The sequence below is a fragment of the Charadrius vociferus genome, unplaced genomic scaffold (assembly GCF_000708025.1).
Source record: "Charadrius vociferus isolate BGI_N301 unplaced genomic scaffold, ASM70802v2 scaffold136, whole genome shotgun sequence".
Lineage (NCBI taxonomy): Eukaryota > Metazoa > Chordata > Aves > Charadriiformes > Charadriidae > Charadrius > Charadrius vociferus.
This window is the reverse complement of record NW_009648960.1, coordinates 4,321,568-4,343,305: the sequence shown is the minus strand read 5'-3', so window position 1 is coordinate 4,343,305 and position 21,738 is coordinate 4,321,568. Positions and strand designations below refer to the sequence as shown.

Genomic DNA, 21,738 nt, shown 5'->3' with positions numbered 1-21,738 from the left:
AATGATAACTTACTGTTTTTTATCTCTAGACTGTAAACTTTGATTTAACAAAGAACTACCTAGATTTGATTATAACCTACACAACTCTAATGATACTGCTGTCTCGAATTGAAGAAAGGAAGGCTATCATTGGATTGTATAACTATGCCCATGAAATGACGCATGGAGCAAGGTAAAAAAATCTGTTTTGTAGGAAGTGTGTATTATAATGATAATAATAACTATGTCTGAGTGATTTTTTTGTTGTTGCTTTTAGTGACAGAGAATATCCACGCCTTGGCCAGATGATTGTGGATTATGAAAATCCTTTAAAGAAAATGATGGAGGAATTTGTACCTCACAGTAAAGTATGTAACTACTTTTCACAGGAACATAGTAGCCTTAATTAAGAGACGCAGAGATAAAAGAGTAAATATGCAAGAGTCTGTTTTGTCAAAAGCCGTTACGTATAAATTTTGCAGGAGACTTTACTTATAATGGATATCTGGGGCTTGATATCCTATTGAATAACAGAATCTATAGAAATACAGGAATGCTAAGACCCATTGGTAAGGTTCCATTTTTTTCACTAAGGATTAGAAATTGATTAAAAATCAGTTGTGGATCATCTGAGAATAGCTACGTCTGTGTTTTATTTTGGTTTGTAGCTTGAAATTAAGGAGAGTCCTAACATTTCTGTGAAAACAGTTTTTTGCTGGTTTACCATCCTAGATTTATGTGTGTTTTCTGTTTTGTAACCTGAGGGGTTTTGCTTTGGATTGTCCGTAAACTGGCGATGCTGGAGAGCACTACCTTTTTAATAGTGTCTCCTCTACTCAAAAGCTGACATTGTGTAACCCGCTCAGTTGAGTTTGCGAAGTTAAATGAACTCATTTCCTTTAGCCTGTTGTGTACAAATGTTCTTAAGCTTTTATTCTTATACAGCTGGTTGTGGTGATTTATCTAGGCTATATTTTCATATAAGAATACCTTGGAAAAGTGACAGAAGCCTCACCGAAGTCAATGTATATCCTGTTTATCACTTCCCGTTTATCCACTAGGCTTGCTCCTCTGTCAAAGGAAACTAGATTTGTTTGATCGGTACTGACTCACTGTTCTTTGAGGGTCTTGCTTCCTAGGTCCTTGCAAGTTGATTGCCTAACGTCTTATTTTGTAATCTTTAGCAGGAGTTTAAGTTAAAAACTAAGTTATTGCTTGAGATTTTTAAGGTTTGGGGTGTCCCCCCCCCGTTTTGTAGTCTAGGTACTGGTCGTGTTTTCCGTCTCTAATTCTCTTGAGATTTTTCTTAATTTCCTTAAACTTTGAATATAGTCACTAGAAGTTCAGAGTGTTTTTCAGCTGCTTCTCTTCTTGAAGGGCTCTGAAGTGAAATTGTTTTGTATAATAATTTGTCTAAATAATCTGTAATCTTATTTTTGTTATACTTCCTTCTCTACAATTCCTGTCTTGTTAAGACTTATTTAGCTATGGATCTCATTTGCAATTAATCTTGTACACGTTTTAGCAAAGATGCTTCACTTTTCAGTATTATTTTTGTTTATGCTTTTGTATTTAATAGCGGACCAGTCCTTTCCCTCAAAATGTTTTGTAAAGCCATTTTTCAGTCTGATTTTGCTCTTCAACTTATTATGTGGTAGAGGTATAAATTGGGGTCAGGGATCCCTTCAGGCACCATGCTATAGAAAGATACTTAGGTTACACTTGCATTGAACTACACGCTTCTTCCATCATCTTACTACTTTGCAGTAAACCTGACAGTTGTTTAGTCCTTTAAATTAGATTCAGCAGATGACTTTTTTTTTTTTTTTGCCTGAGTGACCTTCTTTGCTAGCATAATGCTTAGACCAGCTCCCTGGGGACTCATACAAACACCAGTATTGATGCAAAAGACAGGGAGAAAGTGTGGGACAGCACTTACTCGGATAAGCTTAATCTGCTATGAAAATGCTCCTATAGACAGTATTTGCTCAAAATAATTATAATTTGATAGTGAAGAGGGAAGGGCATACTAAATGAAATGGCAGAGGAGGGAATAAAACAATAATTGGGATGCCTGAATAAATAGTGAGCAACTTTCAGATGTACATGACAGATTTGTTGTCCCTATTGATTTTTTTTCATGTCCTCTAATTCTGAACTCAGAGTCTTATAATTCTAATTGAAAAAAAAGTAAAACTAGTGAAAGCCTCCTGCTTCTCTTCATCCCTCTCTTTGCCTGGAATAGTCTTTTATATGTGAAATAAAGTAGATGCAATGGATTTTAACCTCGTTTAATTCCAGAACTAGTTCAGTAAAGTCTTTTGATTATTGTTAGTAATAATGCTGAGAAAACAGAGCTATTGACAAGATAGTACTTAGTGTCTCTTCTGCTTGAGTATGGCAGTGTCAAGACACAGTGTCAAGACATGAAGTAAATAACTTGGATATTTGCTCAAGGCTGAGCCTTGAGGACATCTTCAATCTCATCATTGGTCTCCTTTCTAGTCCCTTTCAGATGCTCTGATTTCACTCCAGATGGTCTATCCTCGAAGAAATCTCTCAGCTGACCAGTGGAGAAACGCACAACTACTGAGCCTCATCAGTGCCCCCAGTACAATGCTTAATCCTGCACAGTCTGACACAGTATGGCCTTTTAATTTGCATTATATGATAAAGTTAATCAAGATTTTCTGCAAAATAATGTAGGGATGTTTTGTTCTCTATTTGGTTACCTTTATGTGGCTTTTAATCAGAGAAGTAAATAGGTTGGTTGGGAGGGCTGAATACTTCAGTATTCTCACATTAATTAAAACTTAATTTTATAATTAAGTTAATACTTTAGTGTTCTCACATTAATTAAAACTTCTGTTAGTTAGCTCATGCCTTCACTTTCAGTATTTGATAACCAAAAGGTGAAGGGAAGCAATGTAAACTTCTGCAGTGTAGAAGGAAGGAATCCCGTGTACTGTCTCAGATGTTTGTGGGCCAACAGACTGGAAATCAGAACTGATGCTTCCTTTAAGATGTTTACTATTTGCATTTGCTCCCTCAGTTTTAATATAAACGGTCATCTTTCTGAAAAAAATCATGTCGATAGCTGTCAGGTTGTGATTAGTATACATCAAAAGCCTTTGGTTCTTTAATATTCTTAAGTACAATGTTTGAAGCTAAACATTTGTCAAAATTTGTTCGCTGTTTTGTTCCAGGTGTTGGAGGGCATGGAAGCTCACTTAGTGTTCAAACCCTCGGTTTCTGGAGGCATGAAACAATGCCCTCTTAGTAATCAGAAACAGTCTTCCATGATTCATCAGTGTTTAAGGCTTTATTTGTCCCTTTTTCTAAAAAGTACTGCTTATGAAATGCATTGTCTTTTATGTAATGGTCTACAAATTACTGTTATTTTTTCAACAGATGCCATGTGAATACCTCTCTCTGGATGCAATGGAAAAATGGATCATTTGTGAGTAAAATATTCTGAAATAGCTCGTGGTTGTATTAAAAAAATCATTTCACATTTAAAAGACTACTTGCTCTTCTGTATTTTACAAAAGCTGTTGTATTCAAATCAGATTCTAGAGAATTTGATTAAACTTGTTTGTATGTATCATACTTCTGCGTGCAGTGAAGTTAGAATTCAGCATATGATGGAATGGCGTTTGTAATCAATTTATTCCAGACTTTGACTAAAAGTGAGAATTTTAGTAATTCTGATAAAAATAGCTGAGTAGTATCAGCATGAAGTAATTCATGTTACAAAAATATTATAAAAAATATCTCCACTAGGACACTGCGGGATAATTTTTTTATATGCAGAACTGTTATCCATTAAACAGTTTATCAATGAACTATTTGAACTATGCATAATAATCTCGCTGTTCTCTTACTGTCTTTGTGCTGTTTGTGACATACATCAATGTGAACTTTTGAAGTTGGATTTATTTTGTGCCATGGAATCCTAAATAGTGATGCTACAGCTTTGAACCTTTGGAAACTTGCACTTCAAAGCAGCTCCTGCTTGGCTCTGTTTCGAGATGAAGTATTCCATATTCACAAAGCTGCGGAAGACTTGTTTGTAAACATACGAGGGTAAGTTTTCGTTTTCTTTTTCTCCTTTCAGAACCTCTGTTAAAAAAGTATCAGTTCTTGAAGAACTGTTTTGAAAATGCTACTTCTACTTCATAGAAATTCTGCTTGAGGGGATGGTCAGTACACAAATATTTTTGCCTAGTATCTTGACGGTTTCTTTAATGCAGCAGCCTGATTTCGTAACCACTGTGCCTCTTTTTATCTTGGTTCTGAAAAAGTCTGGTGAATCAGTTGCTAAAATGGAAGAAGTTAAAATTAATGATCTCGCCCACAAATCTTGATCTAGGGAAGAGAAATGATGTCGTGAATGCAGTTTGCTTGAAAAGTTGCAACTGTCTGCCACTGTTTCTGCGATATATCATATGAAAACTCACGCGGTAAAAAGTTGAGGTCTCTACCTGCTAATACCAGGACCACTTCAGTGGAGAGTATTTTTGGTTTGGGTATCCAGTTTTAGCATTTAGCTCTGAGCAGGGAAATAAGTCTTGTGTGAGCTTTTTACTGTATCCTACCGGCTGTGGCATTGCAGCTCCTCACAAGTCTCGGCTCTTTCTAAATTGTGCTACTGATACTTATTAACGTATTGGATTGTTTTTTACTTGCAGCTACAACAAGCGTATTAATGACATCAGAGAGTGCAAAGAAGCTGCTGTTTCACATGCGTAAGTGTCCTACAAAGTTTTCCTGACAGATTTTAGTGTTGTTTTTCTTAGTGAAGCTATAAAAAAAGTATACACAGGATTTCTTGAATGCTGACTGAATCGTGCACTTTCACATGAGATCATGTACTGATTGTTCTTTTAAATCTGGATTTGCTTAATGGTATGCCATTATCGATTTAAATTCTCCAGTTTTAGATTATTTTTCAAATTTTCAGGACAGAAGCATTTAGTTTATATATTATTCAGTTTTTGTCTAATTACTTAATGTGAGTGCAAACTAAATAGAAATGTTTTACTGGAGTCAAATGCAAATCGTAGACCAGGGGCAGAGAACTTGGTTTTTAGATTTAATCATACTTTGGGAACGTACAGCATTGGTGATGCCAATTTTAGTTGAACCATATCCTTTGAAATACTGAACTTTTGAAGTTGGTATGATATGAGCTGCCTGTGCTTGGGCTTCAGTGTTTGGAAAAATCTGTGGTTAGCACAATGGATGATGTTTGGTTTATTCTTTTGATGCAGTGGTTCAATGCATAGAGAGAGACGCAAGTTTTTACGTTCAGCACTCAAAGAACTGGCTACTGTCCTGTCTGATCAGCCAGGCCTGTTGGGTCCCAAGGTAATTATGGTTCTTATGTTTTGCACTTATGTAATCTTACTTTCTGTTTTGCAGTGATAACATGACATTTATTTTGTTTGGGGGGGAAAAATCCCACACTTGATTCTGAGAGAAAACCTACTTAACAACTTTTCTTTTTCAGGCACTTTTTGTATTTATGGCATTATCCTTTGCTCGTGATGAAATTATTTGGCTTCTTCGTCATGCGGATAATATGCCAAAGAAGAGCGCAGATGATTTCATAGATAAGTATGTTAACAATTTTTAATGTGACACCTTAAATATTTATGAGCATTCCACAGATAAAATGCATTTGAAGGGAAGGGAACCTTGGGAAAGGGTTGCTATATGGAAGAGCTGAGACTGTTCAGGAAATCTTTACCTGGGAATCCCAGAAACTGATGCATGTTGCTGAAAGTTTGTTTTGTCTAGAAAGTGTATTTATAAAACAAAAATAGTTCATAAAAGTTTTATGCTTTGTTTTTATCCTTTGAGGAAGCAAAACAAAAAAAAAGCTTTATCATGTTTCTTCAGTGTTACTGATTTTCATTGAAGAAATCAGCGTTTGGGGAAGGAAACTGTCAAAAAGCTTGACAGTTTGTAGCAACATTGTCTTTTAAATCAGATCAGATTTATTTGTATAATACAGCATTAGTGTAATCATAAACAGAAGGTAAAAATGAGAAATGGGTTTAAGAGGCTTATGAATATGGATAGGTGGAACAGCACTGTCATTGAGTTGTTTGCAAGATTATTGAACACAAGATTAAACCGTAAGTCTGTGGATTGACTGCAAGTGACAATCACAAGGCTATTTCCACAGCTCAAGCAGAAAAACCTTGGGTTTTCTTCACTGGACTAGGTGCCTAGGGCTGGAGGTCCCACAGCCTCTCTGAAATAACCTGTGCAAGTATTTAACCATCCTCATGGTATTAAAAACGAAACTAACCAACCAAAACCAACCCAACAGAAAAGCAGTTATTACAATTGTATTCTTCAGATTTAACCACTTTTTGAGGTTTTTATTTTTCCCAGATTGAGCATTATAGAAGGGCTTCTTAAAAAAAAAAAAAAAATAGTTGGATAGTTATACAAACTTTTAAGGATTACTGTGAGTGCATCCTACTAATTTATCTCCTGATGAGTTGATTTTACCTTGCAGAGAAAATTACCTATGTAAACAATGTGAACAAATATTTTCATACAGAAATTGCCTATTAATAATAGTTTAAAAGGCAATGTATTAGGAGGAAATCCCCTTGAGAAGCATTCCACTGGTAGAAATTGTCTTTAATTTTGTGTGTTTTCTTATTTGTAAGCTTTTCCTTGTCTTCTTGCCTAGACACATAGCTGAACTGATATTCTACATGGAGGAGCTCAGAGCACATGTGCGAAAATATGGACCGGTGATGCAGAGATATTATGTACAGTATCTCTCTGGCTTTGATGCAGTGGTCTTAAACGAGCTTGTTCAGGTATGTCAAGACTGGGGGTTTGGGTTCTCAAATGCAAACTCTAAAAAGGTTGTTTTGTCCAAAATGCCTTTATGAAATGCTTCCTGGTTTGTGGAGTTTGATGAACATTACGGAATAAGGCAAATTAACTTAACCTGCTGTTTAATTCTGGGATGTAGAGTTGTACTTTTGGTTGTTATATGAATACTTACATGTTATTAAGCAATCTTATGTTTAGAGATAATGAAACGAGTCCTGCCATTGAAGGAGCATTGTAGAAACTTTTTCTTACTTAACCTGACAAAGAAATGATAGGCATTCTGAACTCTTTTGGTTTTGTTTCCTAGTGACCACTAGATGGAGCACAAATTTTGTGACTAGGTCAGCTGCTCCAACTTGACAAGTTTGTACTGTAAGCTTTTTTGTTGTGTTCAAAAATTATTTTCACACTTCAGGCATTACTTCAGTTACCAGAAGGTGGAACTTACATACTCTATTATTTATTTAAACGAATTATTGAAGCAGTTTAGATACCAGCTTGTATCACTGTTTAAATTATTAAATGTAACTGAATCCTTGGTTTTATTTCAATACCAAAATAACTGTGTTTGGGGCTTTTTTGGCTTATAACTCCACATACTTACATGTTAACAGATGTATTTTTTATTTTTTTTTAGAGCGGCAGAGTTAATTTTTGATATCTGTCATTGATTCCTGGGAAATTATTTCCTAGATTTAGTGAATGACTTCTAAATGCTATACAAGTGGCGCAAGTGTTCTGTGTTTAGACACGATAATCCTTAGGATCAAACTGAAATGAGGGAAAAACAAAAAAAAAGGCTTCAATTTTAGTTGTAATTAGTTCATAATAGGTACCAAGGACAAGACTAGACTGATGATTGGGTGGCAATTTTGATTTTTTTCAGCCTTCAGATTAAAATGTCAGTCACAGCTGGAATTATGAGAAACCTTCTGTATTGTATTATTTAATAGAAATATGATCTTATCGGTTTCTAAAACTGCTTTTTCATGAACTGTTGCATTTTGTAAAATTTGAAAACTTGATAGCCCATCTTTCAGGTGGTATCAATCATTGAAGTCAATGTTAGTAAAAACCTCTTGAGAGAAGGGTTTGTGGGAAACAAAATGATGTTGATGTAATCTCCATTATACCATGCCATGGCCAAACTTTCTTTGCTGTCGGATCAGGTGCCTCTAGAGTTCAGAAAAATGTTTGGTGTCCATTTTGTTAAATGGCTAAGCCTGAAAATGCGTGGGCACGTTTGCTGACAGATTTTTTCATTTAAAGCAGATGTTGGTTTGGAAGCAAGCTTTTCTAGGTATCTGTCATCAACCAATGAAGTAAAAAATGAAAGATGTTAAATAGCACTATTTGAAATATTCCATAAGTTAAGTTATCTCTTGTAAATTTTAGTACATTTCAGAGTATAGCTGATAAATTGTGCATGGGCATTGACATTTTTTCATAAACCACGTTTGAAATAATAATAGCAACAATATTTATTTTAGAATCTTTCAGTGTGCCCAGAGGATGAGTCAATCATCATGTCCTCTTTTGTAAACACAATGACTTCACTAAGTGTGAAACAAGGTGAGTTTAAATGAACTTGCGAAAATGGTAGGAGAATGGTGGATTCCTCTGGAAAGCTTCCATCACCTTTTGTTTCATGCAATTGGTAGAAGCAAGTAACTTGCATAAACTCAATTTGTTGCCTTGTTTCTCTTTCATTACGGTATGTTTCTTGTGTGTCCCTCTTTCAGGGCAGCTTTATACAGGTAGAGCTTTTGAAGAATGCTGTTGGGAAGTAATCCTACCTTTTAATTTAGAAAGCATGTTACACGTTTTCATATAGGTTTTTTAATTCCTATTAGTGCAGCTGTGGTGGATTGAAATTCTTAGGTAAAAATATGAGGTTCAATACCAAGTAATTCTTGAGTACTTTGAGGGGGGGGCGGTCAGATATAGTATATCTGAATTTGTAGTTGTTTTCCTAAAGGGTGTATGTTCTGTATTCTTCCCTGATGCAGTTGAAGATGGAGAGGTATTTGACTTCAGAGGAATGAGATTAGATTGGTTTAGATTGCAGGTAAGAACTTTTAAATACACATGACCCTTTACTAACTTAAAACCAAAATGTTTAATAAATTGCTGCTCTTCTAGATTACTCTCACAGTGTAACTGGATGACAGGCTACCTAAGGATAACCTACTCTCTTAAAATCAAACAAATACTGAAGCAGATAATTTGCTACATTTTGATGTAACTTTGTCTGCATTGCACACTTTTTGCAAATCTTTCTTTGGGGTGTTTATAACAGTTCGGAAATAGAATATGTTGAAGATGAGCAGTTTGGCAGCTCTGCACTGCATAGAGTGGGATTCAGCCTGCCTGGCCAAGGGAAAGTAGAGACTGTTCAGTGGGAAAATAATGTTCAGTGGGATCACTTCTGTGTATTGCAATGACAGTATCTTCAATTGACTTAATAAAGGGGGGAGTACTGTTTAGTCTGTAAATCAGTTGTCTCAAGATTAGATAGACATGTTATTTTTATATTTTCGGAACATACTCTCTTCTTCTTGCTTTCCAAAACTTGATTGTTAAAGGGGGGGCTCACAAGTGGGTGTTTGTATTTTGTCAGTATCTTTGTTCTACAGTTTATCTGTGAATTGGTGTCACATTCAAATGGCATTTGGAGACTTCACTGAAAGGCTGTTTGCTTTTCTTAAACTGTAGTGGGAAGATAAAATAGTCTACCCATGATCTTTAAGTATGCAGGTGTCCAATGCATAGCATAATCAGTATTTAACCTTTATATTGGGCTATAGCAATGGAATTTGCAAAAAAACCCCAGCTGTAGATATAACATAAAACTTTTCTTCTGTCTTTGCAGGCCTACACCAGTGTTTCTAAAGCTTCGCTTAGTCTTGCAGACCATAGAGAACTAGGAAAAATGATGAACACAATCATTTTCCACACAAAAATGGTAGATTCTTTGGTGGAGATGTTGGTCGAAACCTCAGATCTTTCTATATTTTGGTATGTTACTAACCTGACTGTAAAAGCTTTTTGTCATTTATTGTTTGGCTTGTCCTTGCAGGTGTAATTTTTAAATACCAAACCTTGTAGTAAGATAATCCAGTGGGAGAATCAATTAGAATTTTTCATTTCCATCTGAAATAGTTTGATAAAGGTATTTCTAAAGATTTGTCAGTGAGATTCTTCAAGCCGTCACATAATTGGGTTATTATTCCTTAATACGTTTTTGCAAAAGGTGCATGTTTTTGCAGTGTCTATGTGGCAAACATCAGAATAAAAATACGGCAGTAATACTAATAATAGAGAGGCGCAAATAAAATGCGTAAGAAGTGAATGCAGAAAACAAACTTCTTTGAAAACATGATGCAATTCTTAGTATAAGTTATAAATCTGACACTGACAGCATATTTGATTGGTGTGAAGTAGACTTTATTTGCAGCAAAATTATGTATGTATTCCATTTAAATGTCTATTTCTGATCAGTTTTTATAGTCGTGCTTTTGAGAAGATGTTTCAGCAGTGTTTGGAGCTTCCCTCTCAGTCAAGATACTCAATTGCATTCCCGCTGCTTTGTACTCATTTTATGAGCTGCACCCATGAACTATGCCCAGAAGAGGTAATTTTTAAATATATTGTCTTAGTTATTTTCATCTCCCATTTAAAGTAGAGGATACTAGAGCTGAACACTGCAAACAGGTGTTTGTTATGGCAATGTAAGATTTGAGGGAGGAGAGTAGTATAAAGGGAAGTAAAACTCGTCCATACCCCTTCTAATGTGATTCTTCACCACTAGATCTCAAAATTCTTTTACAAAGTGAGTAAGTGTTATCTTTGCTTTAGAGAAAGATTAAATGAGGTACAAAGGTTAGATGACTCTTTTCTGGGATCATTCAGGCTTAGATGCTAATAAATCTTGTATGCCTATGAAGATTTACAAGCAATAGTTTTTCTTTCACGTGGTTTATAAACTTAACAGTTATGAAAAGGAAAAAGGAAGTTAGGAGTTCTGTAAGGCTTGTTATAAATAGTGGGGTTTTAGTAAGATTAAAAAAGAAAAATCCTAAGTGATACACAGTATAATGCAAGCATTCGTTTTGGTCAGAACTGGGTAATGCAAGCCCTCTTTGGTTAGAATTAGAAATGAAAAAATGCAGAATGTTGTTTAAAGAAATGGAGCCTTTGTTAAAGGAAGTAGTTTGATTCTGAGGAAATTCTTTCTATTTTTGTTGTAATGAAACAGATCCTTTAGTACATTTCCTGTATGGCCATTGACTTTGGAATTACTCTGGGGGTTAACTTGGCCAATTTTGTGTAGTGCTCATGAAAGTGTGTTTTCATTCATAACAGTGCTCATCTGAAACAAGCAGCTGAATAAGATCTATTGAAATAGGCATGATGTGGGGTTTTCTTATTTAATTTTCTTATTTTTCTTATTTAAAGGATTTAATGTTTTTAAAATCCTCTTCTGCTACACTTTATCTCAATATATGTCTACATCATTATTTTCCCTGTATACTTTGCTTTAAACAGCTGCAAACTCTATTTATGCTAGACAACCACTAAAAAGTTTCCAGGAAAGCTTCCCTTCAGGATAAGAGATGTCTTTCAGAACAACTATACTAACAGTAAGGAGTCAATAGCCAAAGTCCACTGTGTGCTAGTTACTGTGAATTCAGCTGCAGCAAGCACATTTTGCCACAACCAGCAGAACTTTAAATTCAATATCTGAATTGTATGACTTGGTAACTATTATCATCTTGGAAAAATAATCTTTGCTGTACTGTGTACAATGTGTGGTAGTGTGGCTGTTAGAAAGTAAACATTAGTGGTGAAAGAAGGATTTCATTGAGACAGAAGGCTATGTTTGTGCAGATCCAGCGACAAAAGGAGCTGAATCCAGAAATTAATGCAGTAGAGCTTCACTATTGACTTTTTCAGTGATGTGAATGACACTGTGCTTTCTCTAAAGCTTGAGTTGCATGCTTTTTTCTCATAGATTTAGTACCGGTACAAATCAAGGAAGAGGAGATTCACAGAAACCTTGAGTGCTGGACGCTTTAAAATAGATTTGTTCCAAAATTAAACGTGGAAAACCTACCTTTTTAAAATTCATTTTGCTTCCTTTTACAGAAATGTTTTGCAAAATATAGTAAGCAAAATACTTTTAATGATAATATGCAATTTTGACTTTGAACATTTCATGGTTCAAGTTGCTTCTGAAAAAAAAAATTCCCTGGAGCTGGGACTATTAAGGACTAATAAATTATTATTTCTTATACCTCAGTTCTATGATTTAGTGAACCATTAACTTCAGTACTGTGTGTGTTGTTTGAATGTTGTAAGACTAACAGGAAACTGAACATTTTTTCCCTCTTTAACAGCGACATCATATTGGAGATCGTAGTCTTTCCTTGTGTAACATGTTCTTGGATGAAATGGCTAAGCAAGCTCGAAATCTTATCACAGACATTTGCACAGAACAATGTACGCTGAGTGATCAGGTTAGTGTAGTTGTGATTGTTTTAATTCTCCTGAGATTTTCTAGGTTGTTCAGCTTTCTGAATTTTTATGGTTATATTCCCTGTTCACCTCTTTTTCCCTGTTTAGGGGAAGTTTTCTCTTTATAAAATGGGAGCTAGTTTGAGGAAAACTTCTTATATTAGTAGTCAAAGAAAGAACATGTTACTTGTGTGATGAAGTCTTCACCTGGACCACAAGCTTATTTTATATCACATGGCTGCTAAGAATTTGGATTTTAATTTGAGGGGCTTTTTTTTTTTTTTCCCCTCTGCTAGTTGCTGCCAAAGCATTGTGCCAAAACCATCAGTCAAGCAGTGAATAAAAAGTCAAAAAAACAGACTGGAAAGAAAGGAGAACCTGAAAGGGAGAAACCAGGAGTAGAAAGCATGAGGAAAAACAGATTGGTTGTGACAAAGTAAGTCTCTTCTATTCCTTTCACCTAGAATCCCAAGTCAAAACATGTGTGTTTTACATGTTGAATGCTTCTTGCTTCATTTATCTGAGTAAGTTTAGTTGACTGTAAATAAAACAGCTTTGTAGCCTGTGAGCATATGACGCTTCTGTAGCTTTCTATAGAGCCTGAAATCTCTTACGTAAAGCAATAGGAATATAATTTATATTTATCTATCTATCTCTATAATTTATCCCCTCGGCTGTTCCCTTTCCCAAGCAGAAAGGATGCCTGTGCTGTAGTTAGGCTTCCTGTATAGTCGTCCGAAATGTTGTGGGAGTCCAAGGAGCGGACAGCATCTTCGATTCTGCCTTGCTTAACGCTCTTAACTAGGTAAAGTGTAGGCTAGGCTGGAAGTTCTTGCTGCCAAAAGGCTGTTTGCTGCCTTCAGCTGCTGGGATGAAGTTGAAACTCCAGTGCCCATACCAACTGGGAAGGGTTTCCTTGTTAATGGCTATAGAAAAATTGAAAAATAATAAAAATAATTAAAAAAAATCTGAAAGAGATAACAAGAAAGATTAATAGATACGGTTTGGGGTGGAAGAGATGACAGGGGAGGAAAAGGTAGAAGATAATTGTTAAGGAAGATCACAGGACAAGATGGTAGAGTGATAAAAGCGTGAGGAGGAAGGAAGCGAAGAAAAGGAAACAATAAATGTTTAGTGCAGTGGCTGAGAGTTGCTAAACACGCATACTGCTGAAAGGGAAGTGGTTTTGCTACAGTTGCAACAACCAAACATCAGAGAACTGTAAAGATTAGAGCAGTTGAGGGAAGAGAACTTGTAGCTTAAGATTCCCTCCACCGGTATTTTTAGTTTCAGTAGTTTGCTATGAGCAAACATTACTTGTGTAACTTAGTTCAGTTAGGAAAGAGCCACCTTAACAGACTGTTCTTTTCAAGGGGAAAAAAAATTACATCTCTCGCATCACTGTGTGTGATGCAGATCAGTAGGCAGTTGTAGGATGTGTTCTTACCCAAAATACCACTTATAAAATAAGCTAGAAAAGTGTTTCAAAGCAGAAAAAGATAATGAAGGCAAGAGTTAGAGCTGTACCTGCTCTTGAGGTGTCTTGAATCCAGTGTGTGCTTTCTATGATAATATACTTACGTTACATTAAATATTTGTCTTAATTTCTTGTTGACTGTTCTTAAAGCCTGGACAAACTGCACACTGCACTTTCTGAACTCTGCTTCTCAATCAATTACGTGCCGAACATGGTGGTTTGGGAACACACGTTTACCCCAAGAGAATATTTAACGTCTCACCTGGAAATCCGCTTTACCAAGTAAGAAATATTGTAAAGACAGATGTATTCATATACAAGATAAGTCTTTGTTGATTTAACATTGGAAGTATTGTATACTTATTACAGAAAACTAGTTTTTAAAAGGATGGATTCTGAAACTGGTAACTCAAATTCTGAATGAAATGACAGTTAAGTTATACAGTTATATAAGCCTAAAATGAATGCTACAAGAAGTATTTGTTTCCTAAGAAGATTTTATTTGCTTTAAGGATGCCCTGTTACAGTTTGCTCTGAGGGCCGCATTTCAGTGAGATACTGAGTAAAGTCCATGTCCATTTATGTTGAAAGGGAGTATACAGTCCTTTGTGTAGTTCTGATCTAGGTTGAAAGCTAGCCTGATGTATAGGACATCTATTACTAGAAGCCTGGTTTTATTTATAGTGAGAATTTGGACAAATCCAAGTATGCCCTGCAATTTCTTGACTTTTTGATTAAAGATAGCAATACATGTGTTTGCTAAAGGGAGATTTGTTTTCCATTAATAAGATTCCTATTTATTTACTTAACATATACCCAAGTTTTTAAATTTGTATACAAATATATCTGAAGCTTATCTACCAAGTGATTTCCTTTTATCCACTTACAAGATAATTGCTGAGACGTATTAGCTGTTGAAAGCAGAGCTTAGGATAACTTCCTTGAAAAGTTATTTAAAACAGTTGAAATGTAATTTTTTTGAAAAAATACATGCTCTAGGAGAGCTATCTGTATTGCAAAAGAGATGAGATCTTTCAAGATAAATGAGATATATTTTTTAATACTGTGTGAGCTGAGGCAGAAAGAAGAGAGATGAAATGGTCTGTCTTGCAGAATTTATACACTTAAATACAGTCAGCATAGTTAATATCGCAGGATAATTAGACATGCCTTTAAATACTTAAGCAAAGCAACACAAGATAGAAGTTTTGCTTTGGATATTTTCAATTCAAACTTAATTATAGCTATATGATATTTTTACAGATATTTCAAATTAAAACTATGACAGCAACTTTGGTCAAAGAATTTTTGGCGTAGTTAATATGCTTTGAACACTGTAATACATCGTTGCTCTTGCATTTCCCACAAGTTTTGCATTTTAAGACTTTAATTTATTTACCAAAGTAGTTGTAATATAAGTCTTCCACGTTGTGGATTGCCCTTATATATGGGGGAGAAAAAAAGCTTTATTTTAAAAATGCTCAGTGAGTATTCTTACGCTCTCATGAAATTTTTGCTGGAACCATGGATACAGTTGTCTGACATCTAGAACTATTTTTGGAAGTGCTGCTGTAGTATATTCATTGATTAGAGTTTTATACCTGCGGACTGGAGAAGTATTCCGACAAAAACTTTTGAATATAAAATTATTTTTATATCTGCATCTTTGTCTCTGTTTAATTTTACTGATAAATGCAATATATTTGTTTCCAATTTTTTTTGTTTCTAAAAGGTCAATTGTTGGAATGACTATGTATAATCAAGCAACACAAGAGATTGCAAAGCCTTCAGAGCTGTTAACCAGTGTAAGAGCCTATATGACAGTCCTCCAGTCAATAGAAAATTATGTACAGATCGACATTACACGAGTATTTAACAATGTTCTGCTTCAGCAAACCCAGCATTTGGATAGTCATGGTGAGCCAACCATTACCAGTCTGTACACAAATTGGTAAGTAATTATAGGAACAGTTGTTACAAGTGTTTTTTTTATTATTTTTTTATTTAATTAAAAATCTGGAATTGGAGAAATGAAGTTGTTTGAAATTTTCTAAAGTTTCCGACATCACAAGTTTACTTCTCCCAATATCCGTTAAAAGCACTTTAAAGTTTGCCTGTTGTGAAATTCTATTTTTATAGGGGGGAGATGTAGAGTAAGATACAGATACCAGTTGAACTACGAAAGTAAAACTTTAGTCTATAGGCTTTGCTGTCCTTTGTCACATAAGTGTACTTCATCTGTATAAAGCAGCGATGAACGTGTGTCTTTTCATCTAAAACGTTTTCCCTTTCTGATAAGGTATTTGGAAACTTTGCTACGGCAAGTCAGCAATGGTCACATAGCTTACTTTCCAGCCATGAAGGCATTTGTGAATTTGCCTACAGAAAATGAATTGACATTTAATGCTGAGGAGTACTCTGACATATCAGGTATATTTTGATGTTTCTGCTGAATGTTTGTGAGGGATAGTTATCGTACGCTTGAATGACTGGAGTAACTCTAACTCTTAGAGCATTCTGCAATAGACAGCATTTGTTAACTTTCAGTAGTATTTTAAGTACTTTTATTAGCTCTTCATCTTTGCCTTGAGGGAGCTTGCATTTCCTATTTTTGGTCAAAGTAGGGTTGTTGCATTTGAGCTACAGAGATAAGAGTATGGTGTGTTGGTGACTGCTGCTTCAGTTCTATTGCAATACAAGTTCTCATACCTAAAATTCTGTTTTGTGGTAAAATATTTTTGCAATTAAAACACTATTGCTAGATACATGATGGGCATCAAATAACTGAAGAAGGAATGTTTGAAGTAGAACAGTCTGTTTTATTTCTCAGAAATGAGAGCTCTTTCCGAACTTCTGGGACCATATGGCATGAAGTTCTTAAGTGAAAGTCTGATGTGGCACATTTCTTCACAGGTTGCTGAGCTTAAGGTAACCTTGGGAAACTGGTGGGTGGGAAGGCGGGTTGTCTTCTGTTTGAGCTTCCTTTAGGATATTTAATAGCTATGCTTCTGCATGCCACCTTTTTGAAATGATTGCATCAAACAAACTGATAAAGCTGTGAATTTTACTCTTATTTTATAGTACGTTTGCACATGTACTATGTGTGTATCCCACATTCTTCACCAGCTGAATGGGCAGGACTTAAAGCAGGCTCTGTTGATTTCTGTGTTAGATGGCCGAAGTTACTAGTGTGATCTCTTTTTATCATCAATGGGAAGAGAAATGTTTTTCAAGATCTCAAGGTGCTTGCAAAGTGCTGACCCAAGTTTGTTGACTTGCAAAATTTAGCATGAAAATCTCAAATATATCTTGGTAATCTATAAGGACTTACTATCTTTACAATGTGTGTTAGCATCTGTTGTTCAGTTTGGATGGGAGACTTTAGGCCTTTTTTTTTTGTTGTTTTCCTCATTTTTAAACATATCTTTCCCTCTAGCTGAACAGGATCCATTTATTATAAATGTCTGTATTCTCATAAATTAACCTGATACCTACAGCAACACAAACAAACAATAAAGTTGGTGCTGTGAAAAAAAAATTGGAAATATGGGCATGTCAAAGAAGGTAGTTGCATGTATATTCAAAACAACAAACAATGACAGGGGAAGCACTTGGTGCCTATGTAATTAACTCTTCTGAAAGAAGTTTTAATAAATTTTATAATGTGTACTTTACCAGGATAGTCATACTATTAAAATGCCACTAATTGGCATATATTTGCTTTTCATATGACTTACTCTTTTAGTGTTGTTTCCAAATTTAATTCCAAGTTATTAGATCTCATCATCTTCAACTTATTTAACCACTAATTACAATAAGGATTTTTTTCTTACCTATTCATGAGTGCTGTGTTTTTAGAAATGCACATGAATTCTTAAGAGATCTAAGGAACTTTCCTTTTTTTCTTCAATGATTTATTATTGTTAGCATACCAGGCCTTTAAAAGTGTGTGTTTTTAATGTATTCCATGTTACAGTTTCAGAGATACTGTTCTCCCTGTAAACTTTGTGAGTTGTGGTGCTGCCGAGTTGCTAGGATGTATGATGTCCTAAGAGATTTAAAGCCTTTTATTCAGTGTCACAGCTTAAGGAGAGGGTGTGCTCGTGCTCTCCCAGCTGCCACAAGGGCATGCAGCCACCCTGACCTGAGTGACCAGCCAGACAGGGTAATTGATTCCTTATGCCCATTACCAACTTTTGAGTTTTAGAATGAGACTTTCCAGGTGAGAATGCTACGATTTTAAGGTTAAATTCTGTACCTCCTGGCTATGCACAAAGTGACATCGGTCATGTTTCAAATAAAACACAAAGCCATTGGGCAGGTGTTTGTTGGTTACTGCTGTCTTGGTCCGCTTACCGTGGAGTTGTCACATATCCTCAAAATCAGCATGATTGATATTGTTGCTCTGTGTGTTTTTTTTTTTTAAAAAAGCAACTTTAAATTGTCCCTGAGACTTGTTTTCTGATACTGCTAAGGATAAGCAGAACATAATGTAGACCGCATATTTGGAGGGGGGAAAAAAGAGTAATAAAATGTTCATCTCTGGCTGAGATGCAGTTGGCTTAGCAAGAGAGCACTGAGAAACATCTGCGTTTGGGGGAAGGAAGCAACAAGAGGATAGAATGGGGAATTTATTAAAAGTAGGGTTCAACATGCTTGCTTTGTTTCCCGCAGTGGGACCAGGTGTTGGTTTTATATCTGAAGTGTAAGACTGGAACGAGGAGGGGAAGTTTGCCTCATTTAAGTAACTATTTGAACTGTATTCCAGCCTGTTCCTTTTAAATCTTAAACTAATATGCTGGTTATTTTTTGTAAAGCTGAAAGCTTGACTCGATAACAATGTGCGTGGGCTATTGCTTTCAATCTTGCATTCTGGAGAGCTTTGAGGGTTTTAGATTAAAATGTCACACATCTGCCAAGTTCTGACACATCAGTTGGTTTAAAATTGCCCATCTTGATTTCTGTGCAAACCACTTTTGCTTTGGCTTTCAGCATAGAGGTACGTCTTGTGTTTCTGTGTGTGTGCACATGTGCACATTCGTGGAGGTGGTTAGCTTGCTGCATCTTGTATACCTTATTTCTTTCCTTGCTCCTCACTGAAGATAAGAAGAATGAAAGTGGGAAGACTGCGTGGATTATGGATAGACTTGAGCTTATGAAATAGCATGGCTGTGACACAGTGTAATTGAATCTGAGAGGTTTAAGCTGTTGGACAGATCTGCTTTGCACAGGCTGCTTGACTAGGAGGTGGGAGTAAACACAGACCGCCATTTCTTTCATAGCAGCATTATAGTTTAAGTTGTATTGGGGTTTTTTTTCTCCTGCTGTGGTCACAGGAATATTTACTCTGAAATTTAATTTCCCTGCTTGCCAGTTGCTATGTTTTGCCCTGTTTTCAGAGTGGGTTGAAGCAAAGTAAAATAAAAGTAAAAAAAAAATTAAAGCAGTTAACAGAATTATCAAAGGTTAAATGTTCTCAGATCCTTAGCAGTAGGTTCCTGCAGGTATGCCTCAGCTTAGCTTTTATATGATATATCTTAAATTACATTCCAGCCTTATAATGATGAATAGTAGTTCTTCCTGCTCCCCCCTCATTGCTCCTTTTATTTGTGTTGCCTAGTAATTAAGGTGAATTGGAATGCATCCACTTGAAAAACAAAACTATTACTAATCAGTTTGGAAGACCACCCCCAATCAAGAATATCTTGTTTTCTTCCTCCATCTTTCAGTTCTTCTCTACCTTGATATTATTTAGTATACAAGGCACTAAATTAAGTCTTCTTTAAAAGAAGATAAATGCTTTCTTCATTTAGTGTTGAAAAGCACACAAGATCTCTAAATTTTCTTAGCCGCTACCTAAAGAGAGAGAGAATCATATTTTCCATTTATGAAACAGGGTACTTTGCATTCAAACTGCAGAAATGTTTTTTTGTAAGACTAAACTACCTCTTTCTTGCTTGAAGAGAGTTTAAAAATACTACTTTGTACAACATAAGTTCCACAGCTAGCAAGAAACCCTTTTTGGATTTGACATTTTATAGATGTGATTATGCAATCTCTGTAATTTAAATTTAAATCTGATACATATTTGGGGAGTGTTTGTAGGAAAGTTATTACATGCAACTTTTAACATTAGAGTAAACGTAAGAGAGCTGTTACAAATTAGAAACAGAAACACATTTTCTTTTCTTTTGGTCAAACTGTCATGAAAAATACTGAACTTGAGTTTAACTGCTTCAGGCTAAGGTGTTGGGACTTGAATTAATGTCTTTGGTTTTATTTTATATTGCAATGGAAGAAAATTTCAAGTAAACGGCACTGAGATGTAACAATCTGACTCTTAAACTCTTCGTTCCATTTTTCAGATTTAACCAACATTTAACTTCTAATCCTTACAACATAACTAGTGAAAGGAGCAATCGAAAAGAATGAACGACTTTGTGGATCTGCGTTTTTATTGAGATATATATATATATATACTTTTCTTATCTAAATTAGCATGAGGAGCTAATTGTTTGGTTTTACTAAGTTTCATTCCGTTGTTTTAAGAAGTTGTACACACTACTGAACATAGATACCCCTTGGAACAAGATTTTTATCTTCTGCCTTTTGCGTCAGAGCTTGTTTTTGGGTAGAGTAGTACCTGATGATAGTGCTGATATTGTAGTTCCATTAAGAACACAATGTGTACATCTGTATTCTGTGAGTTTAGTTGCCTTCTGCCAGACTGAAATAAACCATGTATTTATCCTGTTAACATACTGAAATCTATAGCTGACCTGAATCCTTGCTTTCTTGTAGAAACTTGTGGTGGAAAATGTTGAAGTTCTAACACAAATGAGGACCAGCTTTGATAAGCCCGACCAGATGGCAGCACTCTTTAAAAGATTATCATGTGGGTAACTAGCAAGGTCCTACTTAAAGATACAGAATTGTTTTTTTATCTTTGTCTTTGTAAAGAAAATAAGAAAAAATAATTTCTCCATATTAAGTGTATAAAAGCAGCAAAATGTATGCAAGCTCATATAAACTGATGCATCTTTTCAAAATTTTGCAGTCTTATGTCCAGACAAAATGAGATTTCAGTGTTAACTGGCGCGTGGGCACTGTAGTAGTGATGAGTTTTCGGCATTTTTTTCTCTTCAGGGATGGTAACGCATAGCTATAACTACCGGGTGCATAGCCATAGAATAGAAAACAGGCTTTTGAGACACGTTTCTGATCTGATTCCATCCCAATGTAAATTGCATTCTTTGGAAGGATTTTTACATGTAATTATTTTTAACAAAAGTCATTTTAACAAAATTTATTATTATAGAGTCATTTTTGGCCTCAGGAAGACACAGAACTAATGTTAGCATCCAATATTGTCAGCTGTGTTGTAACAGGGTTCATTCCATGAAGTGGTTAACAGGATAGACCTAGTAATCCCATTGTCAACTTGGCTATAAAAACTTGCTTAAGCACTGTTTATTTTGGTTCTTCTAAGGAATGCCATTGTTTCAGTACCTTGCATTTTTTCAGTATTTTGTTAAATGTGGTCTTTCTCTTTTTGAAGAATTGAGCTTGTAAATATCAACTTGTTCGCTATTGTTCTTCTTTCTCTTCAGCTGTTGACAGTGTTTTGAAGAGAATGACGATTATTGGGGTTATCTTGTCTTTTCGGTCTTTGGCACAAGAAGCACTTCGAGATGTAAGAAATAACTGAATATGTTCCAAATAATTTTCATTGTATTTAATTTAATGGAATGATAAGATATTTGAAGCTTCACTATTTAGAAATGCTACCTCTTAAAAGTTTGGCATTTGGGTAAAATGGCAATACTCAGTCATAACTGAACTTTGAACTGCAAGTTTGGTGGGGGGAATCTACTTTTTGAGTACTGTTCAGCTAAATGTTA

The 21,738-nt window shown here is 35.4% G+C and overlaps 1 protein-coding gene across 1 annotated transcript in view; it reads left to right on the top strand.

The window, feature by feature from the left end:
• The window catches only part of NCKAP1 (NCK-associated protein 1), a 59,516-nt gene that overhangs the window by 24,124 nt on the left and 13,654 nt on the right, over window positions 1–21,738 (top strand). The window contains exons 6-26 of the mRNA XM_009887603.1: window positions 30–172; window positions 257–347; window positions 2,485–2,622; window positions 3,391–3,439; window positions 3,909–4,065; window positions 4,671–4,727; window positions 5,253–5,349; window positions 5,492–5,598; window positions 6,692–6,824; window positions 8,334–8,415; window positions 8,853–8,911; window positions 9,716–9,861; window positions 10,345–10,477; window positions 12,243–12,362; window positions 12,657–12,796; window positions 13,988–14,119; window positions 15,570–15,788; window positions 16,137–16,267; window positions 16,668–16,765; window positions 20,639–20,732; window positions 21,448–21,530. Coding sequence (XP_009885905.1) covers window positions 30–172; window positions 257–347; window positions 2,485–2,622; window positions 3,391–3,439; window positions 3,909–4,065; window positions 4,671–4,727; window positions 5,253–5,349; window positions 5,492–5,598; window positions 6,692–6,824; window positions 8,334–8,415; window positions 8,853–8,911; window positions 9,716–9,861; window positions 10,345–10,477; window positions 12,243–12,362; window positions 12,657–12,796; window positions 13,988–14,119; window positions 15,570–15,788; window positions 16,137–16,267; window positions 16,668–16,765; window positions 20,639–20,732; window positions 21,448–21,530 — 2,409 coding nt within the window. The remainder of the gene's footprint in view (window positions 1–29; window positions 173–256; window positions 348–2,484; window positions 2,623–3,390; window positions 3,440–3,908; window positions 4,066–4,670; window positions 4,728–5,252; window positions 5,350–5,491; window positions 5,599–6,691; window positions 6,825–8,333; window positions 8,416–8,852; window positions 8,912–9,715; window positions 9,862–10,344; window positions 10,478–12,242; window positions 12,363–12,656; window positions 12,797–13,987; window positions 14,120–15,569; window positions 15,789–16,136; window positions 16,268–16,667; window positions 16,766–20,638; window positions 20,733–21,447; window positions 21,531–21,738) is intronic.